At 43.6% G+C, this 19,512-nt stretch overlaps 1 protein-coding gene across 9 annotated transcripts in view; it reads right to left on the minus strand.

The window, feature by feature from the left end:
* MEF2A (myocyte enhancer factor 2A) overlaps positions 1-19,512 on the minus strand; it is a 530,557-nt gene that overhangs the window by 106,734 nt on the left and 404,311 nt on the right. For 5 of the 9 annotated variants that reach the window (XM_053717606.1, XM_053717607.1, XM_053717608.1 and 2 more), the window contains exons 4-5: positions 18,901-19,017; positions 18,696-18,833 (exon numbers count right to left, since the gene is read on the minus strand). In XM_053717606.1, coding sequence (XP_053573581.1) covers positions 18,696-18,833; positions 18,901-19,017 — 255 coding nt within the window. The remainder of the gene's footprint in view (positions 1-18,695; positions 18,834-18,900; positions 19,018-19,512) is intronic. The other 4 variants (XM_053717613.1, XM_053717611.1, XM_053717612.1 and 1 more) reach the window with 2 other exon arrangements.

Here is a 19,512-nt window from a genome sequence, read left to right on the forward strand (position 1 = left end):
GCACCACGGTTTGCAAAACCTTTCTCCCAAAAATAGCCTCAGAAGAAGCAAAAGTATCAAACTTGTAAAATTTGGTAAAAGTGTGCAGTGAAGACCAAGTCGCTGCCCTACATATCTGATCAACAGAAGCCTCGTTCTTGAAGGCCCATGTGGAAGCCACAGCCCTAGTGGAATGAGCTGTGATTCTTTCGGGAGGCTGCCGTCCGGCAGTCTCGTAAACCAATCTGATGATGCTTTTAATCCAAAAAGAGAGAGAGGTAGAAGTTGCTTTTTGACCTCTCCTTTTACCGGAATAAACAACAAACAAGGAAGATGTTTGTCTAAAATCCTTTGTAGCTTCTAAATAGAATTTTAGAGCGCGAACAACATCCAAATTGTGCAACAAACGTTCCTTCTTTGAAACTGGTTTCGGACACAGAGAAGGTACGATAATCTCCTGGTTAATGTTTTTGTTAGAAACAACTTTTGGAAGAAAACCAGGTTTAGTACGTAAAACCACCTTATCTGCATGGAACACCAGATAAGGAGGAGAACACTGCAGAGCAGATAATTCTGAAACTCTTCTAGCAGAAGAAATTGCAACTAAAAACAAAACTTTCCAAGATAATAACTTAATATCAACGGAATGTAAGGGTTCAAACGGAACCCCCTGAAGAACTGAAAGAACTAAATTGAGACTCCAAGGAGGAGTCAAAGGTTTGTAAACAGGCTTAATTCTAACCAGAGCCTGAACAAAGGCTTGAACATCTGGCACAGCTGCCAGCTTTTTGTGAAGTAACACAGACAAGGCAGAAATCTGTCCCTTCAGGGAACTTGCAGATAATCCTTTTTCCAATCCTTCTTGAAGGAAGGATAGAATCTTAGTAATCTTAACCTTGTCCCAAGGGAATCCTTTAGATTCACACCAACAGATATATTTTTTCCAAATTTTGTGGTAAATCTTTCTAGTTACAGGCTTTCTGGCCTGAACAAGAGTATCGATAACAGAATCTGAGAACCCTCGCTTCGATAAGATCAAGCGTTCAATCTCCAAGCAGTCAGCTGGAGTGAAACCAGGTTCGGATGTTCGAACGGACCCTGAACAAGAAGGTCTCGTCTCAAAGGTAGCTTCCAAGGTGGAGCCGATGACATATTCACCAGATCTGCATACCAAGTCCTGCGTGGCCACGCAGGAGCTATCAAGATCACCGACGCCCTCTCCTGATTGATCCTGGCTACCAGCCTGGGGATGAGAGGAAACGGCGGGAACACATAAGCTAGTTTGAAGGTCCAAGGTGCTACTAGTGCATCCACTAGAGCCGCCTTGGGATCCCTGGATCTGGACCCGTAGCAAGGAACTTTGAAGTTCTGACGAGAGGCCATCAGATCCATGTCTGGAATGCCCCACAGCTGAGTGACTTGGGCAAAGATTTCCGGATGGAGTTCCCACTCCCCCGGATGCAATGTCTGACGACTCAGAAAATCCGCTTCCCAATTTTCCACTCCTGGGATGTGGATAGCGGACAGGTGGCAGGAGTGAGACTCCGCCCATAGAATGATTTTGGTCACTTCTTCCATCGCTAGGGAACTCCTTGTTCCCCCCTGATGGTTGATGTACGCAACAGTTGTCATGTTGTCTGATTGAAACCGTATGAACTTGGCCCTCGCAAGCTGAGGCCAAGCCTTGAGAGCATTGAATATCGCTCTCAGTTCCAGAATATTTATCGGTAGAAGAGATTCTTCCCGAGACCAAAGACCCTGAGCTTTCAGGGATCCCCAGACCGCGCCCCAGCCCATCAGACTGGCGTCGGTCGTGACAATGACCCACTCTGGTCTGCGGAATGTCATCCCTTGTGACAGGTTGTCCAGGGACAGCCACCAACGGAGTGAGTCTCTGGTCCTCTGATTTACTTGTATCTTCGGAGACAAGTCTGTATAATCCCCATTCCACTGACTGAGCATGCACAGTTGTAATGGTCTTAGATGAATGCGCGCAAAAGGAACTATGTCCATTGCCGCTACCATCAACCCGATCACTTCCATGCACTGAGCTATGGAAGGAAGAGGAACGGAATGAAGTATCCGACAAGAGTCTAGAAGCTTTGTTTTTCTGGCCTCTGTCAGAAATATCCTCATTTCTAAGGAGTCTATTATTGTTCCCAAGAAGGGAACCCTTGTTGACGGAGATAGAGAACTCTTTTCCACGTTCACTTTCCATCCGTGAGATCTGAGAAAGGCCAGGACTATGTCCGTGTGAGCCTTTGCTTGAGGAAGGGACGACGCTTGAATCAGAATGTCGTCCAAATAAGGTACTACAGCAATGCCCCTTGGTCTTAGCACAGCTAGAAGGGACCCTAGTACCTTTGTGAAAATCCTTGGAGCAGTGGCTAATCCGAAAGGAAGCGCCACGAACTGGTAATGCTTGTCCAGGAATGCGAACCTTAGGAACCGATGATGTTCCTTGTGGATAGGAATATGTAGATACGCATCCTTTAAATCCACCGTGGTCATGAATTGACCTTCCTGGATGGAAGGAAGAATAGTTCGAATGGTTTCCATCTTGAACGATGGAACCTTGAGAAACTTGTTTAAGATCTTGAGATCTAAGATTGGTCTGAACGTTCCCTCTTTTTTGGGAACTATGAACAGATTGGAGTAGAACCCCATCCCTTGTTCTCTTAATGGAACAGGATGAATCACTCCCATTTTTAACAGGTCTTCTACACAATGTAAGAATGCCTGTCTTTTTATGTGGTCTGAAGACAACTGAGACCTGTGGAACCTCCCCCTTGGGGGAAGCCCCTTGAATTCCAGAAGATAACCTTGGGAGACTATTTCTAGCGCCCAAGGATCCAGAACATCTCTTGCCCAAGCCTGAGCGAAGAGAGAGAGTCTGCCCCCCACCAGATCCGGTCCCGGATCGGGGGCCAACATTTCATGCTGTCTTGGTAGCAGTGGCAGGTTTCTTGGCCTGCTTTCCCTTGTTCCAGCCTTGCATTGGTCTCCAAGCTGGCTTGGCTTGAGAAGTATTACCCTCTTGCTTAGAGGACGTAGCACTTTGGGCTGGTCCGTTTCTACGAAAGGGACGAAAAACATAATTTATGCTTACCTGATAAATTCCTTTCTTCTGTTGTGTGATCAGTCCACGGGTCATCATTACTTCTGGGATATAACTCCTCCCCAACAGGAAATGCAAGAGGATTCACCCAGCAGAGCTGCATACAGCTCCTCCCCTCTACGTCACTCCCAGTCATTCGACCAAGAATCAACGAGAAAGGAGAAACCAAGGGTGAAGTGGTGACTGGAGTATAATTTAAAAGATATTTACCTGCCTTAAAACAGGGCGGGCCGTGGACTGATCACACAACAGAAGAAAGGAATTTATCAGGTAAGCATAAATTATGTTTTCTTCTGTTATGTGTGATCAGTCCACGGGTCATCATTACTTCTGGGATACCAATACCAAAGCAAAAGTACACGGATGACGGGAGGGATAGGCAGGCTCATTATACAGAAGGAACCACTGCCTGAAGAACCTTTCTCCCAAAAATAGCCTCCGAAGAAGCAAAAGTGTCAAATTTGTAAAATTTGGAAAAAGTATGAAGCGAAGACCAAGTTGCAGCCTTGCAAATCTGTTCAACAGAGGCCTCATTCTTAAAGGCCCAAGTGGAAGCCACAGCTCTAGTAGAATGAGCTGTAATTCTTTCAGGAGGCTGCTGTCCAGCAGTCTCATAGGCTAAACGAATTATGCTACGAAGCCAGAAGGAGAGAGAGGTAGCCGAAGCCTTATGACCTCTCCTCTGACCAGAGTACACGACAAACAGGGAAGACGTTTGTCGAAAATCCTTAGTTGCCTGCAAGTAGAACTTGAGGGCACGAACTACATCCAGATTGTGTAGAAGACGTTCCTTCTTTGAAGAAGGATTTGGACACAAGGATGGAACAACAATCTCTTGATTGATATTCCTGTTAGTGACTACCTTAGGTAAGAACCCAGGTTTAGTACGCAGAACTACCTTGTCTGAGTGAAAAATCAGATAAGGAGAATCACAATGTAAGGCTGATAACTCAGAGACTCTTCGAGCCGAGGAAATAGCCATTAAAAACAGAACTTTCCAAGATAACAATTTTATATCAATGGAATGAAGGGGTTCAAACGGAACACCCTGTAAAACGTTAAGAACTAAGTTTAAACTCCATGGCGGAGCAACAGCTTTAAACACAGGCTTGATCCTAGCTAAAGCCTGACAAAAAGCCTGGACGTCTGGATTTTCTGACAGACGCCTGTGTAACAAGATGGACAGAGCTGAGATCTGTCCCTTTAATGAGCTAGCCGATAAACCCTTTTCTAAACCTTCTTGTAGAAAGGACAATATCCTAGGAATCCTAACCTTACTCCAGGAGTAACCTTTGGATTCGCACCAGTATAGGTATTTACGCCATATCTTATGGTAAATCCTTCTGGTAACAGGCTTCCTAGCCTGTATCAGGGTATCAATAACCGACTCAGAAAAACCACGTTTTGATAAAATCAAGCGTTCAATTTCCAAGCAGTCAGCTTCAGAGAAGTTAGATTTTGATGTTTGAATGGACCCTGTATCAGAAGGTCCTGTCTTAGAGGTAGAGACCAAGGCGGACAGGATGACATGTCCACTAGATCTGCATACCAAGTCCTGCGTGGCCATGCAGGCGCTATTAGAATCACTGATGCTCTCTCCTGTTTGATTTTGGCAATCAATCGAGGAAGCAGCGGGAAGGGTGGAAACACATAAGCCATCCCGAAGTTCCAAGGTGCTGTCAAAGCATCTATCAGAACCGCTCCCGGATCCCTGGATCTGGACCCGTAGTGAGGAAGTTTGGCGTTCTGGCGAGACGCCATGAGATCTATCTCTGGTTTGCCCCAACGTCGAAGTATTTGGGCAAAGACCTCCGGATGAAGTTCCCACTCCCCCGGATGAAAAGTCTGGCGACTCAAGAAATCCGCCTCCCAGTTCTCCACTCCCGGGATGTGGATTGCTGACAGGTGGCAAGAGTGAGACTCTGCCCAGCGAATTATCTTTGATACTTCCATCATTGCTAGGGAGCTTCTTGTCCCTCCTTGATGGTTGATGTAAGCTACAGTCGTGATGTTGTCCGACTGAAACCTGATGAACCCCCGAGTTTTTAACTGGGGCCAAGCCAGAAGGGCATGGAGAACTGCTCTCAATTCCAGAATGTTTATTGGCAGGAGACTTTCCTCCTGATTCCATTGTCCCTGAGCCTTCAGAGAATTCCAGACAGCGCCCCAACCTAGTAGGCTGGCGTCTGTTGTTACAATTGTCCAGTCCGGCCTGCTGAATGGCATTCCCCTGGACAGATGTGGCCGAGAAAGCCACCATAGAAGAGAGTTTCTGGTCTCTTGATCCAGATTCAGAGTAGGGGACAAGTCTGAGTAATCCCCATTCCACTGACTCAGCATGCACAATTGCAGCGGTCTGAGATGTAGACGTGCAAAGGGAACTATGTCCATTGCTGCTACCATTAAGCCGATCACCTCCATGCATTGAGCTACTGACGGGAGTTGAATGGAATGAAGGACACGGCATGCATTTAGAAGCTTTGTTAATCTGTCTTCTGTCAGATAAATCTTCATTTCTACAGAATCTATAAGAGTCCCCAAGAATGGAACTCTTGTGAGAGGAAAAAGAGAACTCTTCTTTTCGTTCACTTTCCATCCATGCGACCTTAGAAATGCCAGAACTAACTCTGTATGAGACTTGGCAGTTTGAAAGCTTGAAGCTTGTATCAGAATGTCGTCTAGGTACGGAGCTACCGAAATTCCTCGCGGTCTTAGTACCGCCAGAAGGGCACCCAGAACCTTTGTGAAGATTCTTGGAGCCGTAGCCAATCCGAATGGAAGAGCTACAAACTGGTAATGCCTGTCTAAGAAGGCAAACCTTAGATACCGGTAATGATCTTTGTGAATCGGTATGTGAAGGTAAGCATCCTTTAAATCCACTGTGGTCATGTACTGACCCTTTTGGATCATGGGTAAGATTGTCCGAATAGTTTCCATTTTGAACGATGGAACTCTTAGGAATTTGTTTAGGATCTTTAAATCCAAGATTGGCCTGAAAGTTCCCTCTTTTTTGGGAACCACAAACAGGTTTGAGTAAAACCCTTGTCCTTGTTCCGACCGCGGAACTGGATGGATCACTCCCATTAATAACAGATCTTGTACACAGCGTAGAAACGCTTCTTTCTTTATCTGGTTTGTTGACAACCTTGACAGATGAAATCTCCCTCTTGGGGGAGAGAATTTGAAGTCTAGAAGGTATCCCTGAGATATGATCTCTAGCGCCCAGGGATCCTGAACATCTCTTGCCCAAGCCTGGGCGAAGAGAGAGAGTCTGCCCCCCACTAGATCCGGTCCCGGATCGGGGGCCCTCGGTTCATGCTGTCTTTGGGGCAGCAGCAGGTTTCCTGGCCTGCTTGCCCTTGTTCCAGGACTGGTTAGGTTTCCAGCCTTGTCTGTAACGAGCAACAGCTCCTTCCTGTTTTGGTGCAGTGGAAGTTGATGCTGCTCCTGCTTTGAAATTCCGAAAGGGACGAAAATTAGACTGTCTAGCCTTAGCTTTGGCTTTGTCTTGAGGCAGGGCGTGGCCCTTACCTCCTGTAATGTCAGCGATAATTTCTTTCAAACCAGGCCCAAATAAAGTTTGCCCCTTGAAAGGTATATTAAGTAATTTGGACTTAGAAGTTACATCAGCTGACCAGGATTTTAGCCACAGCGCCCTACGTGCCTGAATGGCGAATCCTGAGTTCTTAGCCGTAAGTTTGGTTAAATGTACTACGGCCTCCGAAATGAATGAATTAGCTAGTTTAAGGACTCTAAGCCTGTCCGTAATGTCGTCCAGCGTAGTTGAACTAAGGTTCTCTTCCAGAGACTCAATCCAAAATGCTGCCGCAGCCGTAATCGGCGCGATGCATGCAAGGGGTTGCAATATAAAACCTTGTTGAACAAACATTTTCTTAAGGTAACCCTCTAATTTTTTATCCATTGGATCTGAAAAAGCACAGCTATCCTCCACCGGGATAGTGGTACGCTTAGCTAAAGTAGAAACTGCTCCCTCCACCTTAGGGACCGTTTGCCATAAGTCCCGTGTGGTGGCGTCTATTGGAAACATCTTTCTAAATATTGGAGGGGGTGAGAACGGCACACCGGGTCTATCCCACTCCTTAGTAACAATTTCAGTTAGTCTCTTAGGTATAGGAAAAACGTCAGTACTCGCCGGTACCGCAAAGTATTTATCCAACCTACACAATTTCTCTGGTATTGCAACAGTGTTACAATCATTAAGAGCCGCTAAAACCTCCCCTAGTAATACACGGAGGTTTTCCAATTTAAATTTAAAATTTGAAATATCTGAATCCAATCTGTTTGGATCAGAACCGTCACCCACAGAATGAAGCTCTCCGTCCTCATGCTCTGCAAGCTGTGACGCAGTATCAGACATGGCCCTAGTATTATCAGCGCACTCTGTTCTCACCCCAGAGTGATCACGCTTGCCTCTTAGTTCTGGTAATTTAGCCAAAACTTCAGTCATAACAGTAGCCATATCTTGTAATGTTATCTGTAATGGCCGCCCAGATGTACTAGGCGCCATAATATCACGCACCTCCCGGGCGGGAGATGCAGGTACTGACACGTGAGGCGAGTTAGTCGGCATAACTCTCCCCTCGCTGTTTGGTGAAATTTGTTCAAATTGTACAGATTGGCTTTTATTTAAAGTAGCATCAATACAGTTAGTACATAAATTTCTATTGGGCTCCACCTTGGCATTGGAACAAATGACACAGGTATCTTCCTCTGAATCAGACATGTTTAACACACTAGCAATAAACTTTCAACTTGGTTACAATCTTATTTAACAAAAACGTACTGTGCCTCAAAGAAGCACTAAACGATTAAATGACAGTTGAATAATGAACTGAAAGACAGTTATAGCATCAATCCTTAAAAACAACACAACTTTTAGCAAAGGTTTGTTCCCATTAGTAAAGTAACAATAATTAAATTTGAAAATAAAAATTACAGAGCAACGTTTTTAATCACAGTCAATATATAAGTCTCACAGCTCTGCTGAGAGAATCTACCTCCCTCCAAAGAAGTTTAAAGACCCCTGAGTTCTGTTAGAGATGAACCGGATCATGCAGGAAATACAAGAGTAACTGACTGGAAATTTTTGATGCGTAGCAAAGAGCGCCAAAAACGGCCCCTCCCCCTCACACACAGCAGTGAGAGAGAAACGAAACTGTCACAATTAAAACAAGCAACTGCCAAGTGGAAAAATAATGCCCAAATATTATTCACTCAGTACCTCAGAAAATGCAAACGATTCTACATTCCAGCAAAAACGTTTAACATGATAAATACCTATTAAAAGGTTTAGTGTACTTTTAACAGAGTAATTCCGGTGAAATACCATCCCCAGAATACTGAAGTGTAGAGTATACATACATGTCATTATAACGGTATGGCAGGATTTTCTCATCAATTCCATTCAGAAAATAAAAACTGCTACATACCTCAATGCAGATTCATCTGCCCGCTGTCCCCTGATCTGAAGCTTTTACCTCCCTCAGATGGCCGAGAAACAGCAATATGATCTTAACTACTCCGGTTAAAATCATAGTAAAAACTCTGGTAGATTCTTCTTCAAACTCTGCCAGAGAGGCAATAACACGCTCCGGTGCTATTGTAAAATAACAAACTTTTGATTGAAGTTATAAAAACTAAGTATAATCACCATAGTCCTCTCACACATCCTATCTAGTCGTTGGGTGCAAGAGAATGACTGGGAGTGACGTAGAGGGGAGGAGCTGTATGCAGCTCTGCTGGGTGAATCCTCTTGCATTTCCTGTTGGGGAGGAGTTATATCCCAGAAGTAATGATGACCCGTGGACTGATCACACATAACAGAAGAAATTAGGTTTATTTTTTGCCTTGAAAGGCCGATCCTGAGGAAGGGCGTGGCCCTTACCCCCAGTGATATCAGAGATAATCTCTTTCAAGTCAGGGCCAAACAGCGTTTTCCCCTTGAAAGGAATGTTAAGTAGCTTGTTCTTGGAAGACGCATCAGCCGACCAAGATTTCAACCAAAGCGCTCTGCGCGCCACAATAGCAAACCCAGAATTCTTAGCCGCTAACCTAGCCAATTGCAAAGTGGCGTCTAGGGTAAAAGAATTAGCCAATTTGAGAGCATTGATTCTGTCCATAATCTCCTCATAAGGAGGAGAATCACTATCGACCGCCTTTATCAGCTCATCGAACCAGAAACATGCGGCTGTAGCGACAGGGACAACGCATGAAAACATAATTTATGCTTACCTGATAAATTCCTTTCTTCTGTTGTGTGATCAGTCCACGGGTCATCATTACTTCTGGGATATAACTCCTCCCCAACAGGAAATGCAAGAGGATTCACCCAGCAGAGCTGCATATAGCTCCTCCCCTCTACGTCAGTCCCAGTCATTCGACCAAGAATCAACGAGAAAGGAGTAACCAAGGGTGAAGTGGTGACTGGAGTATAATTTAAAAGATATTTACCTGCCTTAAAACAGGGCGGGCCGTGGACTGATCACACAACAGAAGAAAGGAATTTATCAGGTAAGCATAAATTATGTTTTCTTCTGTTATGTGTGATCAGTCCACGGGTCATCATTACTTCTGGGATACCAATACCAAAGCAAAAGTACACGGATGACGGGAGGGATAGGCAGGCTCATTATACAGAAGGAACCACTGCCTGAAGAACCTTTCTCCCAAAAATAGCCTCCGAAGAAGCAAAAGTATCAAATTTGTAAAATTTGGAAAAAGTATGAAGCGAAGACCAAGTTGCAGCCTTGCAAATCTGTTCAACAGAGGCCTCATTCTTAAAAGCCCAAGTGGAAGCCACAGCTCTAGTGGAGTGAGCTGTAATTCTTTCAGGAGGCTGCTGTCCAGCAGTCTCATAGGCTAAGCGTATTATGCTACGAAGCCAAAAAGAGAGAGAGGTAGCGGAAGCTTTTTGACCTCTCCTCTGTCCAGAATAAACGACAAACAGGGAGGAAGTTTGGCGAAAATCTTTAGTTGCCTGCAAGTAGAACTTGAGGGCACGAACTACATCTAGATTGTGTAGAAGACGTTCCTTCTTTGAAGAAGGATTTGGACACAAGGATGGAACAACAATCTCTTGATTGATATTCCTGTTAGTGACTACCTTAGGTAAGAACCCAGGTTTAGTACGCAGAACAACCTTGTCTGAGTGAAAAATCAGATAAGGAGAATCACAATGTAAGGCTGATAACTCAGAGACTCTTCGAGCCGAGGAAATAGCCATTAAAAACAGAACTTTCCAAGATAACAATTTTATATCAATGGAATGAAGGGGTTCAAACGGAACACCCTGTAAAACGTAAGAACTAAGTTTAAACTCCATGGCGGAGCAACAGCTTTAAACACAGGCTTGATCCTAGCTAAAGCCTGACAAAAAGCCTGGACATCTGGATTTTCTGACAGACGCCTGTGTAATAAGATGGACAGAGCTGAAATCTGTCCCTTTAATGAACTAGCTGATAAACCCTTTTCTAACCCTTCTTGTAGAAAAGACAATATCCTAGGGATCCTAACCTTACTCCAGGAGTAACGTTTGGATTCGCACCAGTATAGGTATTTACGCCATATTTTATGGTAAATTTTTCTGGTAACAGGCTTCCTAGCCTGTATCAGGGTATCAATAACTGACTCAGAAAAACCACGTTTTGATAAAATCAAGCGTTCAATTTCCAAGCAGTCAGCTTCAGAGAAGTTAGATTTTGATGTTTGAATGGACCCTGTATCAGAAGGTCCTGTCTTAGAGGTAGAGACCAAGGCGGACAGGATGACATGTCCACTAGATCTGCATACCAAGTCCTGCGTGGCCATGCAGGCGCTATTAGAATCACTGATGCTCTTTCCTGTTTGATTTTGGCAATCAATCGAGGAAGCAGCGGGAAGGGTGGAAACACATAAGCCATCCCGAATTTCCAAGGTGCTGTCAAAGCATCTATCAGAACCGCTCCCGGATCCCTGGATCTGGACCCGTAGCGAGGAAGTTTGGCGTTCTGGCGAGACGCCATGAGATCTATCTCTGGTTTGCCCCAACGTCGAAGTATTTGGGCAAAGACCTCCGGATGAAGTTCCCACTCCCCCGGATGAAAAGTCTGGCGGCTCAAGAAATCCGCCTCCCAGTTCTCCACTCCCGGGATGTGGATTGCTGACAGGTGGCAAGAGTGTGACTCTGCCCAGCGAATTATCTTTGATACTTCCACCATTGCTAGGGAGCTTCTTGTCCCTCCCTGATGGTTGATGTAAGCTACAGTCGTGATGTTGTCCGACTGAAACCTGATGAACCCCCGAGTTGCTAATTGGGGCCAAGCCAGAAGGGCATTGAGAACTGCTCTCAATTCCAGAATGTTTATTGGAAGGAGACTCTCCTCCTGATTCCATAGTCCCTGAGCCTTCAGAGAATTCCAGACAGCGCCCCAACCTAGTAGGCTGGCGTCTGTTGTTACAATTGTCCAGTCTGGCCTGCTGAATGGCATCCCCCTGGACAGGTGTGGCCGATGAAGCCACCATAGAAGAGAATTTCTGGTCTCTTGATTCAGATTCAGAGAAGGGGACAAATCTGAGTAATCCCCATTCCACTGACCTAGCATGCACAATTGCAGCGGTCTGAGGTGTAGACGTGCAAAAGGTACTATGTCCATTGCCGCTACCATTAAGCCGATCACCTCCATACATTGAGCTACTGACGGGTGTTGAATGGAATGAAGGGCACGGCATGCATCTTGAAGCTTTGTTAACCTGTCCTCTGTCAGGTAAATCTTCATTTCTACAGAATCTATAAGAGTCCCCAAGAATGGAACTCTTGTGAGAGGAAAAAGAGAACTCTTCTTTTCGTTCACTTTCCATCCATGCGACCTTAGAAATGCCAGAACTAACTCTGTATGAGACTTGGCAGTTTGAAAGCTTGAAGCTTGAATTAGAATGTCGTCTAGGTATGGAGCTACCGAAATCCCTCGCGGTCTTAGTACCGCCAGAAGGGCACCCAGAACCTTTGTGAAGATTCTTGGAGCCGTAGCCAATCCGAATGGGAGAGCTACAAACTGGTAGTGCCTGTCTAAGAAGGCAAACCTTAGATACCGGTGATGATCCTTGTGGATCGGTATGTGAAGGTAAGCATCCTTTAAATCCACTGTGGTCATGTACTGACCCTCTTGGATCATGGGTAGGATTGTCCGAATAGTTTCCATTTTGAACGATGGAACTCTTAGGAATTTGTTTAGAATCTTTAAATCTAAGATTGGCCTGAAAGTTCCCTCTTTTTTGGGAACCACGAACAGGTTTGAGTAGAACCCTTGTCCTAGTTCCGACCGCGGAACCGGATGGATCACTCCCATTGTTAACAGATCTTGTACGCAGCGTAGAAACGCTTCTTTCTTTATCTGGTTTGTTGACAACCTTGACAGATGAAATCTCCCTCTTGGGGGAGATAATTTGAAGTCTAGAAGGTATCCCTGAGATATGATCTCTAGTGCCCAGGGATCCTGAACATCTCTTGCCCAGGCCTGGGCGAAGAGAGAGAGTCTGCCCCCCACTAGATCCGGTCCCGGATCGGGGGCTCTCGGTTCATGCTGTCTTTGGGGCAGCAGCAGGTTTCCTGGCCTGCTTGCTCTTGTTCCAGGACTGGTTAGGCTTCCAGCCTTGCCTGTAACGAGCAACAGCTCCTTCCTGTTTTGGTGCAGTGGAGGTTGATGCTGCTCCTGTTTTGAAATTCCGAAAGGGACGAAAATTAGACTGTCTAGCCTTAACTTTGGCCTTGTCCTGAGGTAGGGCGTGGCCCTTACCTCCCGTAATGTCAGCGATAATTTCTTTCAAACCGGGCCCGAATAAGGACTGCCCCTTGAAAGGTATATTAAGTAATTTGGACTTAGAAGTAACATCAGCTGACCAGGATTTTAGCCACAGCGCCCTGCGTGCCTGTATGGCGAATCCTGAGTTCTTAGCCGTAAGTTTGGTTAAATGTACTACGGCCTCCGAAATGAAAGAATTAGCTAGTTTAAGGACTCTAAGCCTGTCCGTAATGTCGTCTAGCGTAGAGGAACTAAGGTTCTCTTCAAGCGACTCAATCCAAAATGCTGCCGCAGCCGTAATCGGCGCGATACATGCAAGGGGTTGTAATATAAAACCTTGTTGAACAAACATTTTCTTAAGGTAACCCTCTAATTTTTTATCCATTGGATCTGAGAAAGCACAGCTATCCTCCACCGGGATAGTGGTACGCTTAGCTAAAGTAGAAACTGCTCCCTCCACCTTGGGGACCGTTTGCCATAAGTCCCTAGTGGTGGCGTCTATTGGAAACATCTTTCTAAATATTGGAGGGGGTGAGAACGGCACACCGGGTCTATCCCACTCCTTAGTAACAATTTCAGTTAGTCTCTTAGGTATAGGAAAAACGTCAGTACTCGCCGGTACCGCAAAGTATTTATCCAACCTACACAGTTTCTCTGGTATTGCAACGGTGTTACAATCGTTGAGAGCTGCTAAGACCTCCCCTAGTAGTACACGGAGGTTCTCCAATTTAAATTTAAAATTTGAAATATCTGAGTCCAATCTGTTTGGATCAGAACCGTCACCCACAGAATGAAGCTCTCCGTCCTCATGCTCTGCGAGCTGTGACGCAGTATCAGACATGGCCCTAGCATTGTCAGCGCACTCTGTTCTCACCCCAGAGTGATCACGCTTGCCTCTTAGTTCTGGTAATTTAGACAAAACTTCAGTCATAACAGTAGCCATATCTTGTAATGTTATCTGTAATGGCCGCCCAGATGTACTAGGCGCCAAAATATCACGCACCTCCCGGGCGGGAGATGCAGGTACTGCCGCGTGAGGCGAGTTAGTCGGCATAACTCTCCCCTCGCAGTGTGGTGAAATTTGTTCACATTGTACAGATTGACTTTTATTTAAAGTAGCATCAATACAGTTAGTACATAAATTTCTATTGGGCTCCACCTTGGCATTGGAACAAATGACACAGATATCTTCCTCTGAGTCAGACATGTTTAACACACTAGCAAAAAAACTTACAACTTGGTTATAATCTTTTTTAGCAACAAAAAACGCACTGTGCCTCAAAGAGGTACTAACGATTAAATGACAGTTGAAATAATGAACTGAAAAACTGTTATAGCATCAAACTTTAAAACAACACAATCTTTTAGCAAAGGTTTGTTCCCATTAGTAAAAACAACACTAATTAAATTTGTACATAAGAAAATAAAACAACGTTTTTATTCACAGTCACTATAAGGATTCTCACAGCTCTGCTGAGAGAATTTACCTCCCTTCAAAGAAGTTTGAAGACCCCTGAGATCTGTCAGAGATGAACCGGATCATGCAGGAAATATAAAAGTAACTGACTGGAATTTTTTGATGCGTAGCAAAGAGCGCCAAAAACGGCCCCTCCCTCTCCCACACAGCAGTGAAGAGAAACGAAACTGTCACAATTAAAGCAAAAAAAAAAAAAAAAAACTGCCAAGTGGAAAATAATGCCCAAATATTTATTCACACAGTACCTCAGCAAAGTTAAACGATTCTACATTCCAGCAAAAACGTTTAACATGAGAATAGTTATTAAAAGGATTAATGACCTTTAACAGAGTAGTTCCGGTGAAATACCATCCCCAGAATACTGAAGTGTATACATACATGTCATTTTAACGGTATGGCAGGCTTTTCTCATCAATTCCATTCAGAAAATAAAAACTGCCACATACCTCAATGCAGATTCATCTGCCCGCTGTCCCCTGATCTGAAGCCTTTACCTCCCTCAGATGGTCGAGAACAGCAATATGATCTTAACGACTCCGGTTAAAATCATAGTAAAAATCTCTGTCAGATTCTTCCTCAAACTCTGCCAGAGAAGTAATAACACGCTCCGGTGCTATTTTAAAATAACAAACTTTTGATTGAAGTCATAAAAACTAAGTATAATCACCATAGTCCTCTCACACATCCTATCTAGTCGTTGGGTGCAAGAGAATGACTGGGACTGACGTAGAGGGGAGGAGCTATATGCAGCTCTGCTGGGTGAATCCTCTTGCATTTCCTGTTGGGGAGGAGTTATATCCCAGAAGTAATGATGACCCGTGGACTGATCACACATAACAGAAGAAATTGGTTGTAGAAGGTAACCCTGCTGAACAAACATCTTTTTAAGCAAACCTTCTAATTTTTTATCCATAGGATCTTTGAAAGCACAACTATCCTCTATGGGTATAGTGGTGCGTTTGTTTAAAGTGGAAACCGCTCCCTCGACCTTGGGGACTGTCTGCCATAAGTCCTTTCTGGGGTCGACCATAGGAAACAATTTTTTAAATATGGGGGGAGGGACGAAAGGAATACCGGGCCTTTCCCATTCTTTATTAACAATGTCCGCCACCCGCTTGGGTATAGGAAAAGCTTCTGGGAGCCCCGGCACCTCTAGGAACTTGTCCATTTTACATAGTTTCTCTGGGATGACCAACTTGTCACAATCATCCAGAGTGGATAATACCTCCTTAAGCAGAATGCGGAGATGTTCCAACTTAAATTTAAATGTAATCACATCAGGTTCAGCATGTTGAGAAATGTTCCCTGAATCAGTAATTTCTCCCTCAGACAAAACCTCCCTGGCCCCATCAGACTGGGTTAGGGGCCCTTCAGAAACATTATTATCAGCGTCGTCATGCTCTTCAGTATCTAAAACAGAGCAGTCGCGCTTACGCTGATAAGTGTTCATTTTGGCTAAAATGTTTTTGACAGAATTATCCATTACAGCCGTTAATTGTTGCATAGTAAGGAGTATTGGCGCGCTAGATGTACTAGGGGCCTCCTGAGTGGGCAAGACTCGTGTAGACGAAGGAGGGAATGATGCAGTACCATGCTTACTCCCCTCACTTGAGGAATCATCTTGGGCATCATTGTCATTGTCACATAAATCACATTTATTTAAATGAATAGGAATTCTGGCTTCCCCACATTCAGAACACAGTCTATCTGGTAGTTCAGACATGTTAAACAGGCATAAACTTGATAACAAAGTACAAAAAACGTTTTAAAATAAAACCGTTACTGTCACTTTAAATTTTAAACTGAACACACTTTATTACTGCAATTGCGAAAAAACATGAAGGAATTGTTCAAAATTCACCAAATTTTCACCACAGTGTCTAAAAGCCTTAAAAGTATTGCACACCAAATTTGGAAGCTTTAACCCTTAAAATAACGGAACCGGAGCCGTTTTGAACTTTAACCCCTTTACAGTCCCTGGTATCTGCTTTGCTGAGACCCAACCAAGCCCAAAGGGGAATACGATACCAAATGACGCCTTCAGAAAGTCTTTTCTAAGTATCAGAGCTCCTCTCACATGCGACTGCATGCCATGCCTCTCAAAAACAAGTGCGCAACACCGGCGCGAAAATGAGGCTCTGCCTATGCTTTGGGAAAGCCCCTAAAGAATAAGGTGTCTAAAACAGTGCCTGCCGATATTATTATATCAAAATACCCAAATAAAATGATTCCTCAAGGCTAAATATGTGTTAATAATGAATCGATTTAGCCCAGAAAAAGTCTACAGTCTTAATAAGCCCTTGTGAAGCCCTTATTTACGATCGTAATAAACATGGCTTACCGGATCCCATAGGGAAAATGACAGCTTCCAGCATTACATCGTCTTGTTAGAATGTGTCATACCTCAAGCAGCAAGAGACTGCTCACTGTTCCCCCAACTGAAGTTAATTGCTCTCAACAGTCCTGTGTGGAACAGCCATGGATTTTAGTGACGGTTGCTAAAATCATTTTCCTCATACAAACAGAAATCTTCATCTCTTTTCTGTTTCTGAGTAAATAGTACATACCAGCACTATTTCAAAATAACAAACTCTTGATTGAATAATAAAAACTACAGTTAAACACTAAAAAACTCTAAGCCATCTCCGTGGAGATGTTGCCTGTACAACGGCAAAGAGAATGACTGGGGTAGGCGGAGCCTAGGAGGGATCATGTGACCAGCTTTGCTGGGCTCTTTGCCATTTCCTGTTGGGGAAGAGAATATCCCACAAGTAAGGATGACGCCGTGGACCGGACACACCTATGTTGGAGAAAAGAAAGAAGACACAACAAAGCAACAAGTTAGAAAAACAGTGTGATGTAGAAATATATGCACCATAAAAATAGCAGTTACTGCTACACTTGTAGAGTGTTACTGATACATCAATGGTCCAGCTCAGTAAAGGACAGAAAGTACTTCTGTGGTGACCATGTTATCTGGAGGGGCCATTTTAATAAAGAGATGGACAGTTTTGTGCTAGAGTAAGTCTCAGGCCTCTTCTGACAAAGTACTAAGTGATTATGATTCCACTATGACAGAAAATATTGAAATGATGCAAACAGGTCAAAGGTACTTCTATATCTGCTGCTATTAATCCCATAAACATGTAATGCACAGCCATGCAGTGAGGAAGATGTCTAATACAACCTTCCAATCTATAGGGTCCTTCCAATCTATAGGGTCCCCCCTCCACCGGGAATGAAGCCACCCCTTTTATGGTAGGCCAGAAACCTCATAACAAGCCCTGGCTGAAATTATAGGACACAATTTAATTTAGGTAGCTACAGTAACCACCACCTGTGACCACTCACATTGTCATGTTTGGTACAAAAATAATCCTCATGCTTCTACAGATATATCACATGAAATGTCTTCAAGGCATAATATATTAACACACTCCTCTTGTTTGAATATAATGCAAAATTATCTTTAACTGATGCAATGGCTGTGCCATGACAGAAGACACTGTCACTCAGGGTTGACAGCTTGGTCAATAAAGATAATTAGTGAGGAGTGAATTGAACCTTGTGACTGGTTGCAGAAGATGCATGTAATAAAAATCAGCGGTCCCAAAAGTTTGACTTTCTAGACTTGGGGTTCAAAACTGTGTTAAAGTTATAAATAGCAAACATGGAAATACAGGACACATAAAAAATAAACCCATGATGTCCTGATATCATGAGGTTTTGATGAGGGATGGAAATTAGACAGAGAGAGTCCAGCTGGCTCCCAAATTCTCCCTGCTGATATTGGTCTAATTTGTATGCTTGTCTAGAGCAGTTGGCCTTAAACATCTGAAGCCAAAGACTAAAGAAGGTGGTTCTGCCTAACATTATGAATTCTAGCCTGCTAGAAGCAAGAAAATTCTTAATCAATTACATCTATAGCATCTGAAAACCTGAAAAAAAGTATGCATGGCAATTCTTGAAGATCTTTTGAAATTTCACCATTAAACTATTATGCAAAGTCTCATTATCAGAGAAGTTTACTCTTGAACAAAGTTTCCTAAGCACTATGGGCTAGATTACAACTGGCGTGCTAACGGTTACATGCAAGCAAAAAGGGGTTTATCGTGGCTCTTTGCGCATGTCAGAAGTAGAGCGGTATCATGACTTGATAGTAAACGCATTCGCTCGAGCGCCATTGAATTTAATGCGTGTCAAGTTACCACGACTTCTGAGCTCTGGTTAACTGTTACGCGAGACAAAGAAAAAGTTGCACAAAAACATCAAAAATGTATTCGACATATTTTATTAAGCGAAAACAATCTGCACTAGTACTTACTGCGATTTTATGATTGCGCATCATATTATCAAACTCCTCGTTAATTTTTTTGTACTTTTCCTCTGTGTGGGGTGTAAGCACATAAGAGCCATCAGGGTCCGGACTGTCACACCCTCTGTGTTCTTTCTTGTTCAGAGCCTAGACAGTGAAGTTAATAAAAAGGATCAACATATACATGGAAGGGATTCAAATGAAAAATACTTACATTGTCATGCTTGAAAACAAAATCATTATCTTCAGTTAGTTTGCTGAATGTTTCCTCCTCAAAGTATCTCTCAGCATCAGGGCTGTCACAACCATCTATGCCTTTCTTTTTCAGAGTCTGAAACACAATTGGAAAGCTCACACATAAACTGCACTAATTGGCAGGGGGCATTTGGAGCTTCAAAAGTATGAAGCAACAGAGTCAGATATGAGTTTAGTAGAATACCCTAAAATAGCTGTTGCTTTTTGGTTTTCTCCCATTAAAAAGATAAGGTAGCCTGTTACCAATAATATAGCAGCAAAAAGATACAGGTAGAAAACCCTTTATCCAAATTTCTTGGGACCGGAAAAGGTTATGGAATAGTTTGGATTTAGGAATATTTGCAACTGGTAAAATAGGACAGCTTGGAGAGAGGAAGTGTAAACAACAATATCTTATGTAATTTAGACAATATTTACAGGTCATAATACAGCTTATACATGTAAGCTAAAGGTAACTTTATAGAATGGTTAATACTTTTGTATACATAGTACTCTCAGATAGTGCAGTACTGTAATCAGAAAGGTAATAGTTGTTTTAAATTTTTTGAACACAAAAAACCCAAAACAAAGC

This window comes from Bombina bombina, chromosome 6 (assembly GCF_027579735.1).
Source record: "Bombina bombina isolate aBomBom1 chromosome 6, aBomBom1.pri, whole genome shotgun sequence".
Taxonomy (NCBI): Eukaryota; Metazoa; Chordata; class Amphibia; order Anura; family Bombinatoridae; genus Bombina; species Bombina bombina.